This window comes from Dromiciops gliroides, chromosome 5 (genome assembly GCF_019393635.1).
Source record: "Dromiciops gliroides isolate mDroGli1 chromosome 5, mDroGli1.pri, whole genome shotgun sequence".
Classification (NCBI taxonomy): Eukaryota; Metazoa; Chordata; class Mammalia; order Microbiotheria; family Microbiotheriidae; genus Dromiciops; species Dromiciops gliroides.
Genome location: NC_057865.1, coordinates 188,097,596 through 188,113,999, shown reverse-complemented (window position 1 = coordinate 188,113,999; position 16,404 = coordinate 188,097,596). Strand labels below are relative to the sequence as shown.

The following is a 16,404-nucleotide window of genomic DNA, read 5'->3' as shown; positions in this document are numbered from 1 at the left end:
ATGGACCAGAACCGGCCTCTAACCTGTGAATGGCTGGAGCTGAACAGATCAGGCTAGGAATAGGAGAGTCAGGAATTAAAGAGAAGTTTTATTTTCAAAGTGAGGAAAACAGCTTGCAAGCAAGGACACATGTACCGGGGGCCCTGCCCCACCCTGGGGAGGCCCGAGGCAATGTGGGGAGTCACAATACTTTTACAAGTGGCTGTGCAATGAGTTGTAGCCCTGACAATGAGGGAGCAGCAAGAATGTGACAAGTTTGATTCACTGCAGGACTTTCCGAGTTTTTCCTGTGCTTGTCCAGCTCAGAGAACACCTGGTAAATGATGTGTTTTTGCCAGAGGGTGATCACAAAGGATTATTGTCTTGCTAAAGCTCAGAGCACAGCTTGTCTGCTGGGCCTTAGCTCTGGAACACAGGGGGTCTCCTAATATTTTGTCATTTCCCCCTTTTGGCCAAAAGGTGGGAGGTCTGAAAGAGCCCATAACCACAAGAGACCAGTTGGGTCAGGATGAGACATTGCCCAGGGGGTCAGTTCCTTGAGGGGACCTATTAGGGAAGTGTGTCTCAGGTATCATTGCTAGACATTGTTTGTTTGCAAGCAGAAAAGGCGGGGTGAGAATATAGAGGGAGAAAATGCCAGCACACTTGAATCAGGGCCTTGGTGACTAGACACATAATGAAAGCAAAGAAGAAAATACAAGGATGGTATATTCAGCCCTTGTTGGAATCTGGGGACAGCTATCTCATCTGGGTGTCGGCTGCTTCTGGGTCCCTGCTCCATGAACCTTGAGGTCCCTGAAGGGGTCCACCATCCATTCAGGAGCTAAGACCCAGTGGGTAAGCTATGCCTTGAGTTCAGCAAAACAACAATCCTTTGTGACCACCCTCTGGAAGATATCACCTTCTGGACCTTAGCCTGGAAAACAGGGGTCTCTTAATATTTTGTCAGGACCATTGGCATCATAGGTGATGTCTTTTTTTCTCATTTTTTGTTTTTTGGTGATGCAATTGTGGTTAAGTGACTTACCCAGGGTCACACAGCTAGTAAGTGTTAAGTGTTTGAGGCTGGATTTGAATTCAGGTCCTCCTGACTCCAGGGCCAGTGCTCTATCCACTGCACCACCTAGCTGCTCCTCAATGGGTGATGTCTTTTTTTTTTTTTTTTTTTTGCGGGGCAATGGGGGTTAAGTGACTTGCCCAGGGTCACACAGCTAGTAAGTGTCAAGTGTCTGAGGCCGGATTTGAACTCAGGTACTCCTGAATCCAGGGCCAGCGCTTTATCCACTGCACCACCTAGCTTCCCGCAATGGGTGATGTCTTAATGGGTGAGTGAATTGGATTTCAGTGAGGCAGAGTTGCACAGTTATCAGCCTGTCTCTTCCTGAGTCATCAAAGTCCAGTGGTAAGACAAAAAGTCAAGACCACAATCGATGGTCTGGAATGCAGTGGATATCCTTGGCATCTTCCATGCGTGGAGTCCCCACCTAACTCACCAACAGGCCTGTTTGAGGCCTGTCAGTTACTCTCAACCTGGTTTAGCCCATCTGCTGAGATAGCTTACCAGGTTGTGGCCACTGTCCATGCTACCTCTTCTTGAAGCCACAGGTGAGAATTGAGTGAAGGTGGACACCAGAGGTAGATGAAAAGGTCTCAATAAGCCCTCATACCAGAGGTGCTAGTCCTCCTGAACACTATATATACCCCAAGTTCTCAAGTAGTCCAGCAGCCTTGACCCCTTTTATGTCTTTTTTTTGTTGTACTTCTCTGTATATCGAAGTCACTGAATATCAAGACATATCCACTGCACCACCTAGCTGCCTAATCATTTTAATTATCCTCAAAGGACAAGGACTATTCTTATACTGTTCTTGTATCCCCCATAATGAACAGTTCTGGTCCTTAATAAATTGTTGACGCATGAATAAAGAAAGGAATAAGACCAATCATAGTGATTGAATCTATACAAACATTTATTCAACAAGATTTTGTTTTTTGCTGAAAAAAACCAAAAACAACAACTAATATTTTCTGGGTTAGGAGAGGTTGGAAACCCACTCTTCTAAGTCTTGTGCTTAGATGTGGATCTTAGGCATTTCCGTCTGTGAAGAAAAGAGAGAAATAAGAGCCTTCCCTGAAGTTTCAGAGGAATCGGGGAACTTCCCCAGTTAGATCCGCCTACCCTAGTCAAAGAAAACTTTTAGCAGGCTATGGAGGGAAGTGTGACTCAATAGCGATATTAGCCACATAATAAACATGTAGCTTGGTGGAGGAGGAGGATAAATCAGAGAGGCCTGGTCAGAGTTAGGGGCCCTCTCTCCAGCCAGTTCCACCTGTGCATATGCTAAAGGAGATAGTAGATGAAAGAAATAGATTACAGCAGCCTAGAGCATAAACGACAAACATCTGGTCACATGTACCTGTCCTGCTTCTTACCTGCGCTGCAGGGGGCATGGTATTCAGTGACACCTAATTCATCTGAAAGAAACAAAAATGGTGAGGATGAGAGAGGGGAGGGTCAGAGACTGATGCATTTATCTCAAATGCATAAGGTTCCTATATTTAGTTAGCTTTGTGGTGGGAAGGAGGGATATCATGTCAAAACTCCAGATAAACTGACTTCACCATATTAAAGAGCAAACAATGTTCTGTTAACCATTAAGCAACAGAAAAAAATTAACAATACCTTCTTTTCCTTGGAAGCACCTTGAAACCTCATTCTATTTTTTTATTTTTTTATTATTTTTTTTTTTTTAGTGAGGCAATTGGGGTTAAGTGACTTGCCCAGGGTCACACAGCTAGTAAGTGTTAAGTGTCTGAGGCTGGATTTGAACCCAGGTACTCCTGACTCCAGGGCCAGTGCTCTATCCACTGCACCACCTAGCTGCCCCCAAAACCTCATTCTAAATGTGGCTATTCAAATTTAAGCTCCCTAGGAAGGACTCCATTTGCTTAATGAAGCAGTTGGCTGGTGTGTGGATAGAGTACTGGGCTTGAAGTCAGGAAAACCTGAGTTCAAATTCCACATCAGATACTTACTGGCTATGTGACCCTTTGGCAAGTCACTTAAGGTTCTTTTGTCTCAGTTTCCTCAACTAAAATGGGGATAATAATAGCACCAACCTCCCAGGATTGCTGTGAGGATCAAATGAAATAATATTTGTAAAAGAGTTTAGCCCAGTTTCCTGGCACATAGCAGGTGCTAGAGAAATGCTAGCTATGATTTTTATCATCATTATTGTTATTATTGTCCTATACACAAAACTGCACCATAGCCAAATTGGCCTAAATGCTGTTCTCAGAACAGGCCTTTTATTTTCTTTCTTTTAAACTTTTTCTTTTCTTTTTTTAGGGTTAAGTGACTTGCCCAGGGTCACATAGCTAGTAAGTGTCTGAGGCTGGATTTGAACTCAGGTCCTCCTGAATTCAGGGCCAGTGCTTTATCCACTGTACCACCTAGCTGCCCCTATGCCTTTCATTTTCTTACCTTCATTCAACCTTCTCTCTCCCCCCTCTATTTATCAAGATCAAATCTATCCATGCTAGAAGTTCACTTCACCCTTGAACTGGTTCTTTCCAGAACCTCCATTTTAAAGATGCCACCCAGACAGACCATGTCTTTTTTCCTCTCTAATCCTGACTCTCTGGACAGTCTCTAAAATGCCCCCACATGGATACTCCATTCTTCTCCCATGCCCATTTTTCAGCTTTCTTTATGAGCCTGGAAAATAATAAGAAGCGTTTAATAAATGCCTCTTGATTTGACTTATGCCTAGGTTGACCTAAATTCATCTAGAGTATGTGCTAGTAATTATTACTACAATAGTAAGGGTAGGCAGGATTAGGCTGGCACTGAGAATGAATGCTCAGATCTGGTGCACAAGTGTATCCAAAGTAGTAACAGAGTGGTGTTGCACAAATCCAGGATCAGGCAAAGTTGGCATCCTGGAGAGGCAGAGATAATGGGAAATCTAAGGAGAGAGCCAGGTTAGGTCTCAGGGCTAAGTCAGGATTTAGGCATTCTGTTCTGCATGGCCCCAGAGGGCAGAAATAATACCAATGGGTGGAAATTACAGGTGAGCAGATTTGGGCTTGAATGGAAAAAAATTCCAAACTATTAATATTGTACAAAAAGGGAATAAGCTGTCTCAATACGTAATGGGTTCCTTGGCACTGTAAGTATTTAAGCAGAAGCTAGATGAGTTTTGTCAGGGATGTTCTAGAAATAAAGGTGCAGGATTTACTGTCCGAATTTGCTAGTTACTTTTTCATGTTTCAGTGACTTATTTTGATGTGTAGATTGTAAGCTCCTTGAATGTGGGAGGAGGTCTTACATTTCAATTCAATAAATACTTTTATCATCATCACCACCACCACCCTCCCCCTCCTCCTCCTCCTCCTCCTCCCCCTCCTTCTCCTCATTCTCAGCCTCATCCTCATCTCATTTTCATCTTTTCCAGCTAGGAATGGTCTCGGTCAAGTTGCCATGTTACTATAATTCCTTCATATTCAATGGTCTAGGAACTTGTTTTTACACAGGTGATTAATGTAACTACTTTTGTAATTAAATAAACATATTAAGATGTAAGCTTTTGCCTTATAAGCTCACAGAAAGTATTCCTGGTAAAGCTACTGGTACACCACCAGTGGCAGAAAGGACACTAGGGAAGAGGTCAGCCTCACCCTGTTCCATGTGATTTTTTTCTTTTTTTGGTGAGGCAGTTGGGGTTAAGTGACTTGCCCAGGGTCACACAGCTAGTAAGTGTTAAGTGTCCGAGGCCGGATTTGAACTCAGGTACTCCTGAATCCAGGGCCAGTGCCTTATCCACTGCGCCATCTAACTGCCCCTGTTCCATGTGATTTTGATGCCAGGGGTTTTCTAATTCAATTTTCCTCACATGCACACAAATCATTTTCCTATGATTTCCTTCAGCCGGATATACACGATAGATGGAAGAGATGGATGAGATGGAGATGGAGATGGAGATAGATATAGATATATACATACATACATATCTCCTTTGGAAGTTTTTCATTCCATGTAGTTAGGGGATTATGAGTATTAGGGGTGGCAGCATCTATTTTAAATATTGTTCTTAATTTAATGGATTGGAATTAAGCCTGGGCAAAACAGTTCAGGTGACCGTTTGTTCTGGTAATGGTTTTGTTTCTAGGGCTGTTTATAGGTTGAGTTCCCAAGGTTATTGAGAGGTTGGTCTGTATCTATATTGTGGAGATCTGCCATCTGCTAGTCCATGAATGATTGCAGGCTTCAGTTGGCTTATTTTAGCCACCAGGTCAAGCCTTGCTAGGTATGTGGCAACTGTGAAATTTTTACCACCTGTGGTGATGTGTTGCATATTGTTATTGTTCAGCCGTTTCAGTCATATCAGATTCTCCATGACCCTATTTGGGGCTCTTCCTGGCAAAGATACTGGAGTGGTTTGCTTTTCCTTCTTCAGCTCATTTTACAGATGAGGAAACTGAAGCAAACAGGGTTTAGTGACTTGCCCAGGGTCACACAGCTAGTAAGTGTCTGAGGCCAGATTTGAACTCAGGAAGAGTCTTCCTGACTCCAGGACCAGCACTCTATACACTATGGTGCCACCTAGCTGCTATGGGGTGTTGCATAGCCTCTCCTATTTCCCTGCATGCTCTACAAAGCTCACTAAGCCTGGTCTTAAACATGACCTTTCAGGAGTTTCTGATAGCAATTACTTGGTTTTGAATAGTCATGATAAGCCCCTCTATTTTTCCAAACAAGTCCACATGACCCAGCCATTTGTTCTACTTCAACAAATGGTTGGCTGAATTCTGTAGGTTTGGGGTCCATGAATCATGCTCCAAAAATATAAATTCTCTTTCTTCCTCTCTTTTTTTTGCTGGGCAATAAGGGTTAAGTGACTTGCCCAGGGTCACACAACTAGTAAGTGTCAAGTGTCTGAGGCTGGATTTGAACTCAGGTCCTCCTGAATCCAGGGCTGGTGCTTTATCCACTGTGCCACCTAGCTACCCCCTCTTCCTCTTTTTTGATGTGGAGGTATTCATCTTTCTCTAGCTGCCTTGCAGGGATGGGCCTTATGTTTTGTTAATACTGAGGCAGCTAGATGGTGAAGTAAACACAGGGCTGCGCCTGGAGTCAGGAAGACCCGAGTTTAGACTACAGATAGATCAATCTGGTCCCAGTATGAAAGACAGATTAGAGAGGGAGTGCAACAGGAAGGAAATAAGTATTTATTGAGTGCATTTACAAATGCCAGGTGCTTTACAAATATTATCTCACCCTATCCTCATACCAACCCTGGGAGGGAGATACTTTTATTATCCTCATTTTACAAATGAAGAAACTGAGGCAGAGGAAGGTTAAAGTGGTCTGCCCACTGTTACACAGCTAGTAAGTGTCTAAGGCCAGATTTGAACTCAGGTCCTCCTGACTCCAGGCCCAGCACTCCAACCATCATGCAACCTAGCTCCTTGACTAGGAGTGGAGAGATCAATTAAGAAACTGTTGAAATCGCCCAGGTGAGAGAGGACTTTAACTAGAGTAATTCCCATGTCAGCAGAGAAAAGGAAACTGATAAGAGATGCATTATAGGGAAGAAATCAATAAGACTTGGCCAGTTATTAGATATGAAGGGATAAGAAATCAGTAAGATTTGGCCACTTATTAGATATGAAGGGAAGACTTAAGGATGATGCTTAGGCTGCCCACCTGGGTGACTGGAAAGACTACAATGTTATTCCAATTTAATAGACATTTATTAAGTGTGCTAGCTATATACCAAGCACTGTGCATGGGTAGAATTTGGAATTCTCCCTGTGGCCAATTCTCTGCCCTCTTCCTTGCCTTGGGGAAAGACTCACCCAATCCCAGCCTTGCCACCAGTACCACATCTTTGCACTTAGCCATCTTGCATTTAATGATCTTTTCTAACTTCTCATATGAAAATATCTGGTTTTAGAAGCCTAGTACCTACAGGACCAAAGGGCATGTGGTAAGCACCAAATATATGATGAATTTATGACCTGAATTTAACATTATAATTTTTAAAGATGTACAAGGTTCTTTGCTTTCAAGGAACCTTGTAGAATACCCCTATGGTGTTGGGAATATAATTTTTACTACCATTTTATGGCAGAGAAAACCACATCAGAAAAATCAAGTGACTTGCTAAAGGTCACAGGACTAGAAAGTGCCCAAACCTGGCCCCAGAGTCATGGGTCCAGCCTCCAAGTCCAGCATGGGAACACTGTCTCTTGGCATTTCTTGTAAAATCATTTTTCCATGACAACCTCATGTACAACTTATTTTGAATTGCTTGAGTTCTTGTGGGTGGGGGGTGGGAATGGAGGGAGGAAGAGAAGTTGGAAGACAAAGTTTTAAAAAATTGATGTTAAAATTTGTTTTTACATATATTTTGGAAAATAAAATTCTACTCAAAGCAAAAAAAAAAAATTTATAAGATTCCAGAATTTCTGGCAGATCTCAAGTCTGAGATCTCAAGTCTAATGTCCTGAGGAAACTGGGAACCAGAGGGTTGGAAGGAAGAGGGAGAATAAAGACAAGCTCAAGAAGAAACCAGGAAGTAGTGAGTAGAACCAGGACAATGATTTATACACTGAAAATAGTATTATGAGGATGCACTCCTCTGAAAGACTTGAGAAACCTGATGAATCACGATTCTCAAGGACTCATGATAGAATATGCTACCTACCTCCTGAAAGAGAATAGAGATTGCCAAAGAGAGTAGACCATCCTCCTGAGGGACTCAGAGAAGAGACTAAGACATATTTTGGGGGGGGTATGGCCAATGTGTAAATTTGTTTTGTTTGACTCAACATATTTGTAACAGGGGTTTTGTTTTTCTTGCTTTCTCAATCCAGGGGGGAGGAGAAGGAGAGGGAGAGAGGTGTGAAGGAGAGAAGGCAGATTTTCATTTGAAAAAGTAAAGTAAAATTTAATTCTATAGGCAAAAAAAAAAAAAAAGGAAAGAGGAGTGACTGTAGAGACTCTTGGGGTAGGAAGTTTAAATTTTTTTTTTTTTAGTATTTTTAGGCCACACTCACTTACCTGTTTCATAGTAATCATAGATTTTCACCACAGCTGGCTTCAGGTCTTTTACTGGGATATCTTGGGTCACAGTGAAGGCAAAGGACAACGTCTCATTGGTCATCTAGAAGGGAAAAAATGTAAAAGTAAAACCCAATGGACACTTCTTTTCCCTGCTTTAGGCAAGATTGTCTTTTCTCACTCCATCTTTTCGGTTGCCTTAACTTGTTTTATAGACAAAAGGAAGAAGGAAGAAAGAGGAAAGAGAAGAGGCAAAGAGAACAAAGAAGTACCAAGCTGGGGGCCATTGTTAGGTGGAGAGTACAACTTCAAACTAGTTGACTATCCTTATATGAGCCCACATATGTACAAGATAAAATGGGTGATAGAACTCTAAACTATTATACTCCTTGGAGGATGTCATTTTCAATAAATGAGAAATTCCTCAAGGCACATTCTATTGACTAAATAATAATCGCTAGCAGATATATATATATATATATGTGTGTACTAGCTATTATTATAAATACCATAAAGCATAAATGTATACATGCACACAAACATATGTGTATATACATAGAAATATATATGTTTGCTAAGCACATTTTATATCTTATCTTATCCTCAAAACTACTATGTGGGAAATAGTAATAATAATGGTAATTATTATCCCCATTTTACAGATGAGGAAACTGAGTCTGAAAAAAGTTAAGTGACTTGTCCAGGGTCACATAGCTAATTAGCATTAAGGGCAGGATTTGAATTCAGGTCTTCCTGACTTTAGTTCCAACATGCTAACCACTGTGTTACCTAGCTGCTTCATTAATATTTACAAGGTACTGTACATATACTATTTCATTTGATCCTCATAATGACACTGTGAGGTTAAGAATAGTACTCAATTTATAATATATTACATTTTGTTGATTGGCATGTACTAAGTATCCATAAGTCACTTCATATATATGGATTTGTTTTCCCCAACATGATAGGAAGTGCCTTTTAACAGAATCACAGAATTTTAGAGCTCACTGGAATCTTAGAGATCCCGAAGTCTAACCATCTAATTAGATAAATGAGAAAAGTAAAACCCTGACAGGTTAAGAAGTTTATTTCAGATCAAACAGTTAAAGTATCAGACGAGATGTTGCAAGGATTGCCTTAAATTTCTTTCATATTTCCCCAGAAGACTCAGAATAGGATTGATTAATAAACTCTTCTGACTTATCAACCTTATTGTGTTCATACAGCAGCAAACCTTGGGATAAAAAAGTGAAAATCAATCACCTGATCATTTCCAAATGTCCTGATTTTTGGCATTGTATGAAATTAGACAGTAAAGTAATGTGACTGATTTTTATGTTTAGCTTGTGAAATCCACCTTGTTTGCTTTAAAGTCACATAAAACATCTAGACAAATAGAATGGTGTTTTTTTTCATTTAGATGTTTTAGAATGGGGAACAAAGTCATTGACTAACCCCTCCATTTACTTCCCCTCTTTTCCTGGTACCTTTAAAATGATTTATATAGCTAAGTAGCCATTGGCCATTCTAGGAAGAGTACCCCAATAAGAGCTACCACAGAAAAACCACATATCCTCATTTTGTTACAAACCATTTTTCTGCAGACCTCAGAGAAGTCTGAAATATTATAAAAGGGAGGGGGAAGTGCCTCAGTTTTAACATGGGTTATGGCAGGCCATTCTCAAATTGAACTAGAATAGATTTGATTTTTCTTATTTAAAGGGCTTGTTCATCCTTGAGTAAGAGTGAAAGACTCACCTTTTCTACATAAAGTAAGACATGATTGGTGCTCACTTCTGTCTTGCTCAGGTGACCAGATTTTACAAGCTGAGAAAAATGTCAGATATCACAAATGTTATTAAATAGATGAAATTCCCTAGAGACCACTAGGAAAAATAAACAAAGAGCAAGAGTTGGGTTCCTAACACAGGCTAGTGACTGGGGTCTCAAATGGGTTTTATACGTAAGGACTATACTGCAAAAAGAGTGAAGATAAAATTTTTTCTTCTTTTCTTGTAGGCTTCACTGTAATGAGCACAGTGCTGAACACAAAATAGTCCTTGTGGAACTTAATTGGCTTTCCTGGCCAGAGAAGCAATATAGGTCTTAGACTCAAAGTGATTTTGACCAGGTTTGGACATGGATATAGTTTTAGGATGGGTTCACAGATAGCCTGTCTATATAGGGTTTACTGTGCTTATAATGTACGTACCTTCTTCACTGATGGTTTCACAGGGATGAAACCTGACACCATTTTCACATCAATAATCACCATGTTGGAGACAGGACGACTTCCTTTGTAACTATAGATGCATAGAAGAAAGGAATTAGGGCTTAAAATTATCTCCCCAACCTTTGGGGTCTAATTCAAATTCTGCTTTCTTCTGAAAGCTTTCCCAAACCACCCTCATACAATAAGCTCTTCCTTTTCTGAATTATTAAAGGCTTAATGAGGGGCAGCTAGGTGGCGCAGTGGATAGAGCACCAGCCCTGAAGTCAGGAGTACCTGAGTTCAAATCCGGCCTCAGATTACTTACTTACTAGCTTATTTATTTATTATCACTTACTAGCTGTGTGACCCTGGGCAAGTCACTTAACCCCAATTGCCTCACTAAGAAAAAAAAAAAAGCTTAATGAAAAGAAACAGTTTCCTTTCCCTCTCAGAAAATATAAGTTGAAGATATTAAATTGTCATAGTGCAACTAGGGGCAAAGATGGATCCAATATAGTCTTATTCTACAAAATCTCCACTGTTCACCTTTGAGAATACACTGTTCTTCCAATAGGTTTAATTCAAGAGCTTCCTTTCTAGGGCCATTACATTAGATGTCCTCGGTTTAACAAAGTGGTGGAAAGCTCTAATTCTCTAAATCAAAAGGAGAAGACAGATGACTTTACCTGGCATTAAATGAGATCTGGAAGGTTTTGTGGACTTTTGCAGAATTACAGGTCGGGGGAATGGTCTCTACTGACAGATGAAATGGAGAGTCTGCTTTCTTCACATGGACATTGTACTTCAAGGATGTCTGGAGAACATTAAGAACAGGGTCAGTTTCTCTGTAGCCCCAGGTTATTTATTTCATTATCTCCTTCCAACAGCTCTGTTCATGACTTTCCATAAGGAGAAAGAACATTATCTCACAGATAAGGGTAAGGTTGACTCTCCCCACCCTACCCTTAAGAGTCTCACCTTAAGATACACACATCCTTCCCCTTTCGCTACGGCAGTGTACTCTCTGGGGACCCCTGGCAATGGGACTTGCTGTAGGAGTAGGCGGTTGGCAGAGTCCACTTGAAATTTTTCAGAAAAGCCTCCAGAAGATTGGATAGTCACCTCTGCAGGTTTCCCACGTTTACTGTAAGTAGCTGTTCCATACCTGGACAGGGCTTGGAGCGCAACTACGGTGTCCTAGAAGAGATAAATGTGGGAGTCCTGAGTGGGGTAAACATTTGCAGGATGGGATGCTAAAGCCCTACATGGAGTGCCACCAGGATTCTTTAAGGTATCTTCCCTATTTGAACAGTGGTTCTTGAATATCTTCTAAAATATGCCAGAGATACAGTCCACATACTCATTTCTAGAATAAATGTCCCTGAGGTGGAGATGTTTTGTTTTCATGACTGCACATGTATAACTTATATTGAATTGCTTGATTTCTTAGGGAGGGGTGGGGAGGGAGGGAGGAAGAGAATTCAGAATACAAAGTTTTAAAAAATCAATGTGAAAATTTGTTTTTACATGTAACTTGGGGAAAATTGTAAATAAATAAATTTATATTATTTTTTAAATGTCCCTGAGAATTTTTTAAAATTTTAATTTACTTATTTATTTGCTTACTTATTTTAGGCATAAAAAAATGTGAGAAGGGATATGTCCTTTGGCAATCCCTAGTTCTCTTTCTGCCATTTCTTATGTAACTCTCACCCCATGTATAGTAAGACCCTTTTTTTTCCGCCCCCCCATAAGCACCCCATAAGTACTCTGACTCTCTTTTATCCTACAGCTGACATGAAAAGATCCATAAAAGAAAAAAGTGACCAGAAGGAGACATAGAAATAAGCAGGGTGTTTTTGTGATTTACTGTAATAAAGCTAATTTGTTTTGGAACTAGATCTGTGATTTCACTGGCATAGGGCACTCTTTGGGAGGAAACTCCCACTACCAATATAGATCAGCACCTGCAATTTGTAGTTTAAGAGAGTAACTTGGGGGCAGCTAGGTGGCGCAGTGGATAAAGCACCGGCTCTGGACTCAGGAGTACCTGAGTTCAAATATGGTCTCAGACACTTGACACATACTAGTGTGTGACCCTGGGCAAGTCACTTAACCCCCCATTGCCCTGCCAAAAAAAAAAAAAAGAGAGTAACTTAGGTCAAAGCTTCTTAAACTGTGGGTTGCAACCCCATATGGGTTAGAATGTGGGGGGGGGTCACAAAAAATTGGCAACAGTAAAAGTAATATACCTATTTTATATATACCCAGGGTCATGTAAAAATTTCTCAGGTTAAAAGGGGTTATGAATGGAAAAAGTTTAAGAAGCCCTGACTTAGGTCACTAAAAAGTTAAGTGACTTATCCAGAGTCACATAGCCAATAGGTGTCAAAGGTAGACTTGACCCAAGGTCTTCCTGTCTTTTTTTTTGTTGTTTTTAGTGAGGCAATTGGGGTTAAGTGACTTGCCTAGGGTCACACAGCTAGTAAGTGTTAAGTGTCTGAGGCCGGATTTGAACTCAGGTACTCCTGACTCCAGGGCCAGTGCTCTATCCACTGTGCCATCTAGCTGCCCCCTTCCTGTCTTTGAGAATGGTTCTTTATCCATTCTGTCATGCTGTCTTACTCAAAGTCAATATGTACATTTTATAAGCATATTGCAAATAATTTGGAATTTATATAAAATCTTTTAAATTATGGTTATTTGACTTTTGTTAATGGCTATTGAATCTAGAATAATAATTTTTTAAAAGATGGTGAGGGGGTAAGCTAGGTGTCGCAGTGGATAGAGCACCGGCCCTGGAGTCAGGAGTACCTGAGCTCAAATCTGGCCTCAGACACTTAACACTTACTAACTGTGTGACCCTGGGAAAGTCACTTAACCCCCATTGCCCTGAAAAAAAAAAAAAAGGCCATGGTCTCCCATTGCATCTGGGGCCATTGCTAGTCTTAACCCATGTCTTGCCACTGGACTCCAGTGGCTTTGGAGGAGAGAGTGAGGTTGATAAATTTGCACAGCTCTGCCTCATTTAAATCCAATTCACTTGCAAGTGAAGCCAACACCCTCCTGGTGTCACGGTTCCTCTTCGAGAACAAAGGATGAACAACAATCTCAAACTTTATGTCCCATAGGCATCTCAAACTCAATACCTCCAAAAGAGAATTCATTATCTTTTTAAAAAAACTCTCCCCTCCTCCCAACTTTCCTATTACTATTGAGAGTATCACCTTGGCTCCTCACTCAAATACCCCACATATCCAATCAGTTGTCGAATATTGCATTTCTTCCTTCACATCTTGCATACATCACACTTCTCCACTTACACAGCCACCATCCTAGACCACACTTTCTAGACCACCTATTGCCTGGATTATTTTTGCAATAACTTTTTAAAAAATTTAATTTAATTTTTTATTTTTTTTAGTGAGGCAATTGGGGTTAAGTGACTTGCCCAGGGTCACACAGCTAGTACGTGTTAAGTGTCTGAGGCCGGATTTGAACCCAGGTACTCCTGACTCCAGGGCCTGTGCTCTATCCTTGCAATAACTTTTTTTTTTTTTTTGCAGGGCAATGAGGGTTAAGTTACTTGCCCGGGGTCATACAGCTAGTAAGTGTCAAATGTCTGAGGCCAGATTTGAACTCAGGTACTCCTGAATCCAGGGTGGGTGCTTTCTCTACTGCGCCACCTAGCCACCCCCCTTGCAATAACTTCTTAATTGATATTCCTACCTCAAGTCTCTCTCTCTATTACTCTCCATCTTCTCCTCTGACCATGTCATCCCTCTCCCCTACTCAATAAGTCCCAATGGCTCCATCTCACTCCAAGATCAAAGTCCTTTGTTTGGCATTTATAGTTCTTCATAACCTTGTCCCTTCCTACTCATAGGACTCTTCACACTGTAATTGACCTATACTGGTGTACGAGGAATCACAAGGCTGCCATCTTGTGCCGTTTCATTGGTTGTTCCTCTTATCTAGCAGGCTCTACCTCCTCACCTCTATCTCTATATTTCTCTGGCTTCCTTCAAGATTCGAGTGAAATCCTATCTTCTACAAGAGGTTCCCCCCAGTCCTCCAGCTTGCTAGTGCCTTCCTTCTGAGATGGCCTTCCATCTACCATGTATTTATACGGGTCTCCCTCATTAGAATGTGAGATCTTTGAAGGCAAAGATAGGGTTTTTGCCTTTCATTGTATTCCCACAGCTTACTCTGGAACAGAGTAAAAACATAATAATAAGTGCATATTGACTGACTGGATGATGCCAACCCAACCACTCAATAAATATTTATTAAATACCTACTATGTGTCAGGCACTGTACTATGTTTAAAAAAAAACCAAAAACCATGTATGGTCTTGGCCACTAATTGCTGTTCACACTGACACGGTTAATAGAATGTTCCATACTCCTAAGACTCCTACTTGCTACAGCCAAATGTTTCCAAGAAGAAGACAAGGCATTCCAAATTATGACAAGTGGATGGGAAAAGTATAAGGGATGTGGCTATCAAGTATAAGGAATGTCCCTATAAAATATAGGGGAAAAGTATTTCCAGCTCAGAGACACTGAGATGTCTAAACCAGCAGAGGCTCCTAATGGCCCAGGATATATCCCTAAACATTTTGAAGTAGCAATTCTAGGAATCTTTAGAGGAAGAGATCACAAGATGACTTTTTAAAATTTGGTTTTACATGTTACTCTATGTAATAAAAACACTTCATCAAAAATCAAATCAAATCAAGGGAAAGCATAAGGCAGGTGGCCTTCAGAAGATCCAGTTTGAAAGAGAAAGTTTAAGAAAAAGAGAGTGAATGGGAAGGGTCTGTTGTACAGCCTATCCTAGGCCAAATCCCCAAGAAGAATTTGGCTGAATGACTAATATGGAAATATGTTTTGCATAACTACCCATGTATAACCTATATTAAACTGCTTATCATCTGGGGAGGGGGTATGAGGAAAAATAAAATCTGGAACTCAAAATTTTAAAAAGTGAATGGTGGACAGCTAGGTGGCACAGTGGATAAAGCACCTGCCCTGGATTCAGGAGGACCTGAGTTCAAATCCAACCTCAGACACTTGACCCTTTGTGACCCTGGGCAAGTCACTTAACCCCCACTGCCCTACAAAACCCCCCAAAGCCCCCCAAAACACAAAAACAAAAAAACTATAGGCCCATCTTAGGCCCCATAATCTTGGTAACATGGAATTGTTTTGATAAGTTATAAAGAACTAATTACATAATAGCATTATGGGATAGGGAGTAGATTACCCAATAGGACCTGATTAGTTTCCTTTTTCACCTCAAAACTTTTTATCACCAAAATGGCAAGAGAAATGATCTCATCTCATTCTGTTTCCACCATCTCCTTTCTTCTAATTACTTGTTTCCCACTTGCTCCCTGATTTGGTAGTAGTATTTAAGGCTGCTCCACACCTGAGTAGAAGAGAATCCCCCATTAGGATTCTGCTGCTTGGAGATCCATTTCACAATCTGAGATGCCATCGAAAGGTCCTCAGGTGATGGGATAGGAGAGCCAGTAAGGTAAGCAAGGAGCACATAGGAAGTCATCTCCACTTCAGCAGAAGGAGCCAGGGAGTGATAGGAGTAGGGTCCTGCTGGCGTCTGGGGTCTTTCTGGGCGCTCCCAGTGGACAGAGTCATCTTCAGGGTAAGAATAGGGAGGGAATTGATACCTATTAGTGTTTAACAAGAAGCAACTGTATAATTATGCTAATTAATCATAGCAGACCCAGAACTGCGGCATGACTTTGCCAGAGCTACAGTAACCAGCTCTCATATGTTATTACTTCTCTATTTTGTGTCCAGACCTGGGATTCTATCAGTGTAGGCATCTACTAGTGAGGAACTTTGTCTTCCAATGCAGATCAGAACCTTCTCTCTAGAAGAGGAAGTTCCTCTGGAAAGGGGCTAAAAAATGCTCATAGGCAGGGAGAAATACAGTAGAGAGAGTGTTGGGCCAGGAGTCTGAAAGAACTGAGTTCAAATCAGGCCTCAGATACCAGCTATATGACCTTAGGCAAGTCACTTAACCTCTGTGTCTCATTTTTCCTCAGTTCTTCCTTCTAACCTTTCTTCCTAGGGCTGTTGTGAGGATCAGATG

At 41.0% G+C, this 16,404-nt stretch overlaps 1 protein-coding gene across 4 annotated transcripts in view; it reads right to left on the bottom strand.

Moving 5' to 3' along the window:
• Positions 1–1,946: 1,946 nt before the first annotated feature.
• Positions 1,947–16,404, bottom strand: part of LOC122727897 (alpha-2-macroglobulin-like) — a 74,690-nt gene continuing 60,232 nt past the window's right edge. For all 4 annotated transcript variants that reach the window (XM_043965834.1, XM_043965835.1, XM_043965836.1 and 1 more), the window contains 8 exons: positions 15,718–15,944; positions 11,262–11,480; positions 10,970–11,097; positions 10,284–10,374; positions 9,830–9,898; positions 8,069–8,171; positions 2,434–2,475; positions 1,947–2,099 (listed from right to left, as the gene is read on the bottom strand). In XM_043965834.1, coding sequence (XP_043821769.1) covers positions 2,086–2,099; positions 2,434–2,475; positions 8,069–8,171; positions 9,830–9,898; positions 10,284–10,374; positions 10,970–11,097; positions 11,262–11,480; positions 15,718–15,944 — 893 coding nt within the window. In that variant the 3' untranslated portion in view covers positions 1,947–2,085. The remainder of the gene's footprint in view (positions 2,100–2,433; positions 2,476–8,068; positions 8,172–9,829; positions 9,899–10,283; positions 10,375–10,969; positions 11,098–11,261; positions 11,481–15,717; positions 15,945–16,404) is intronic.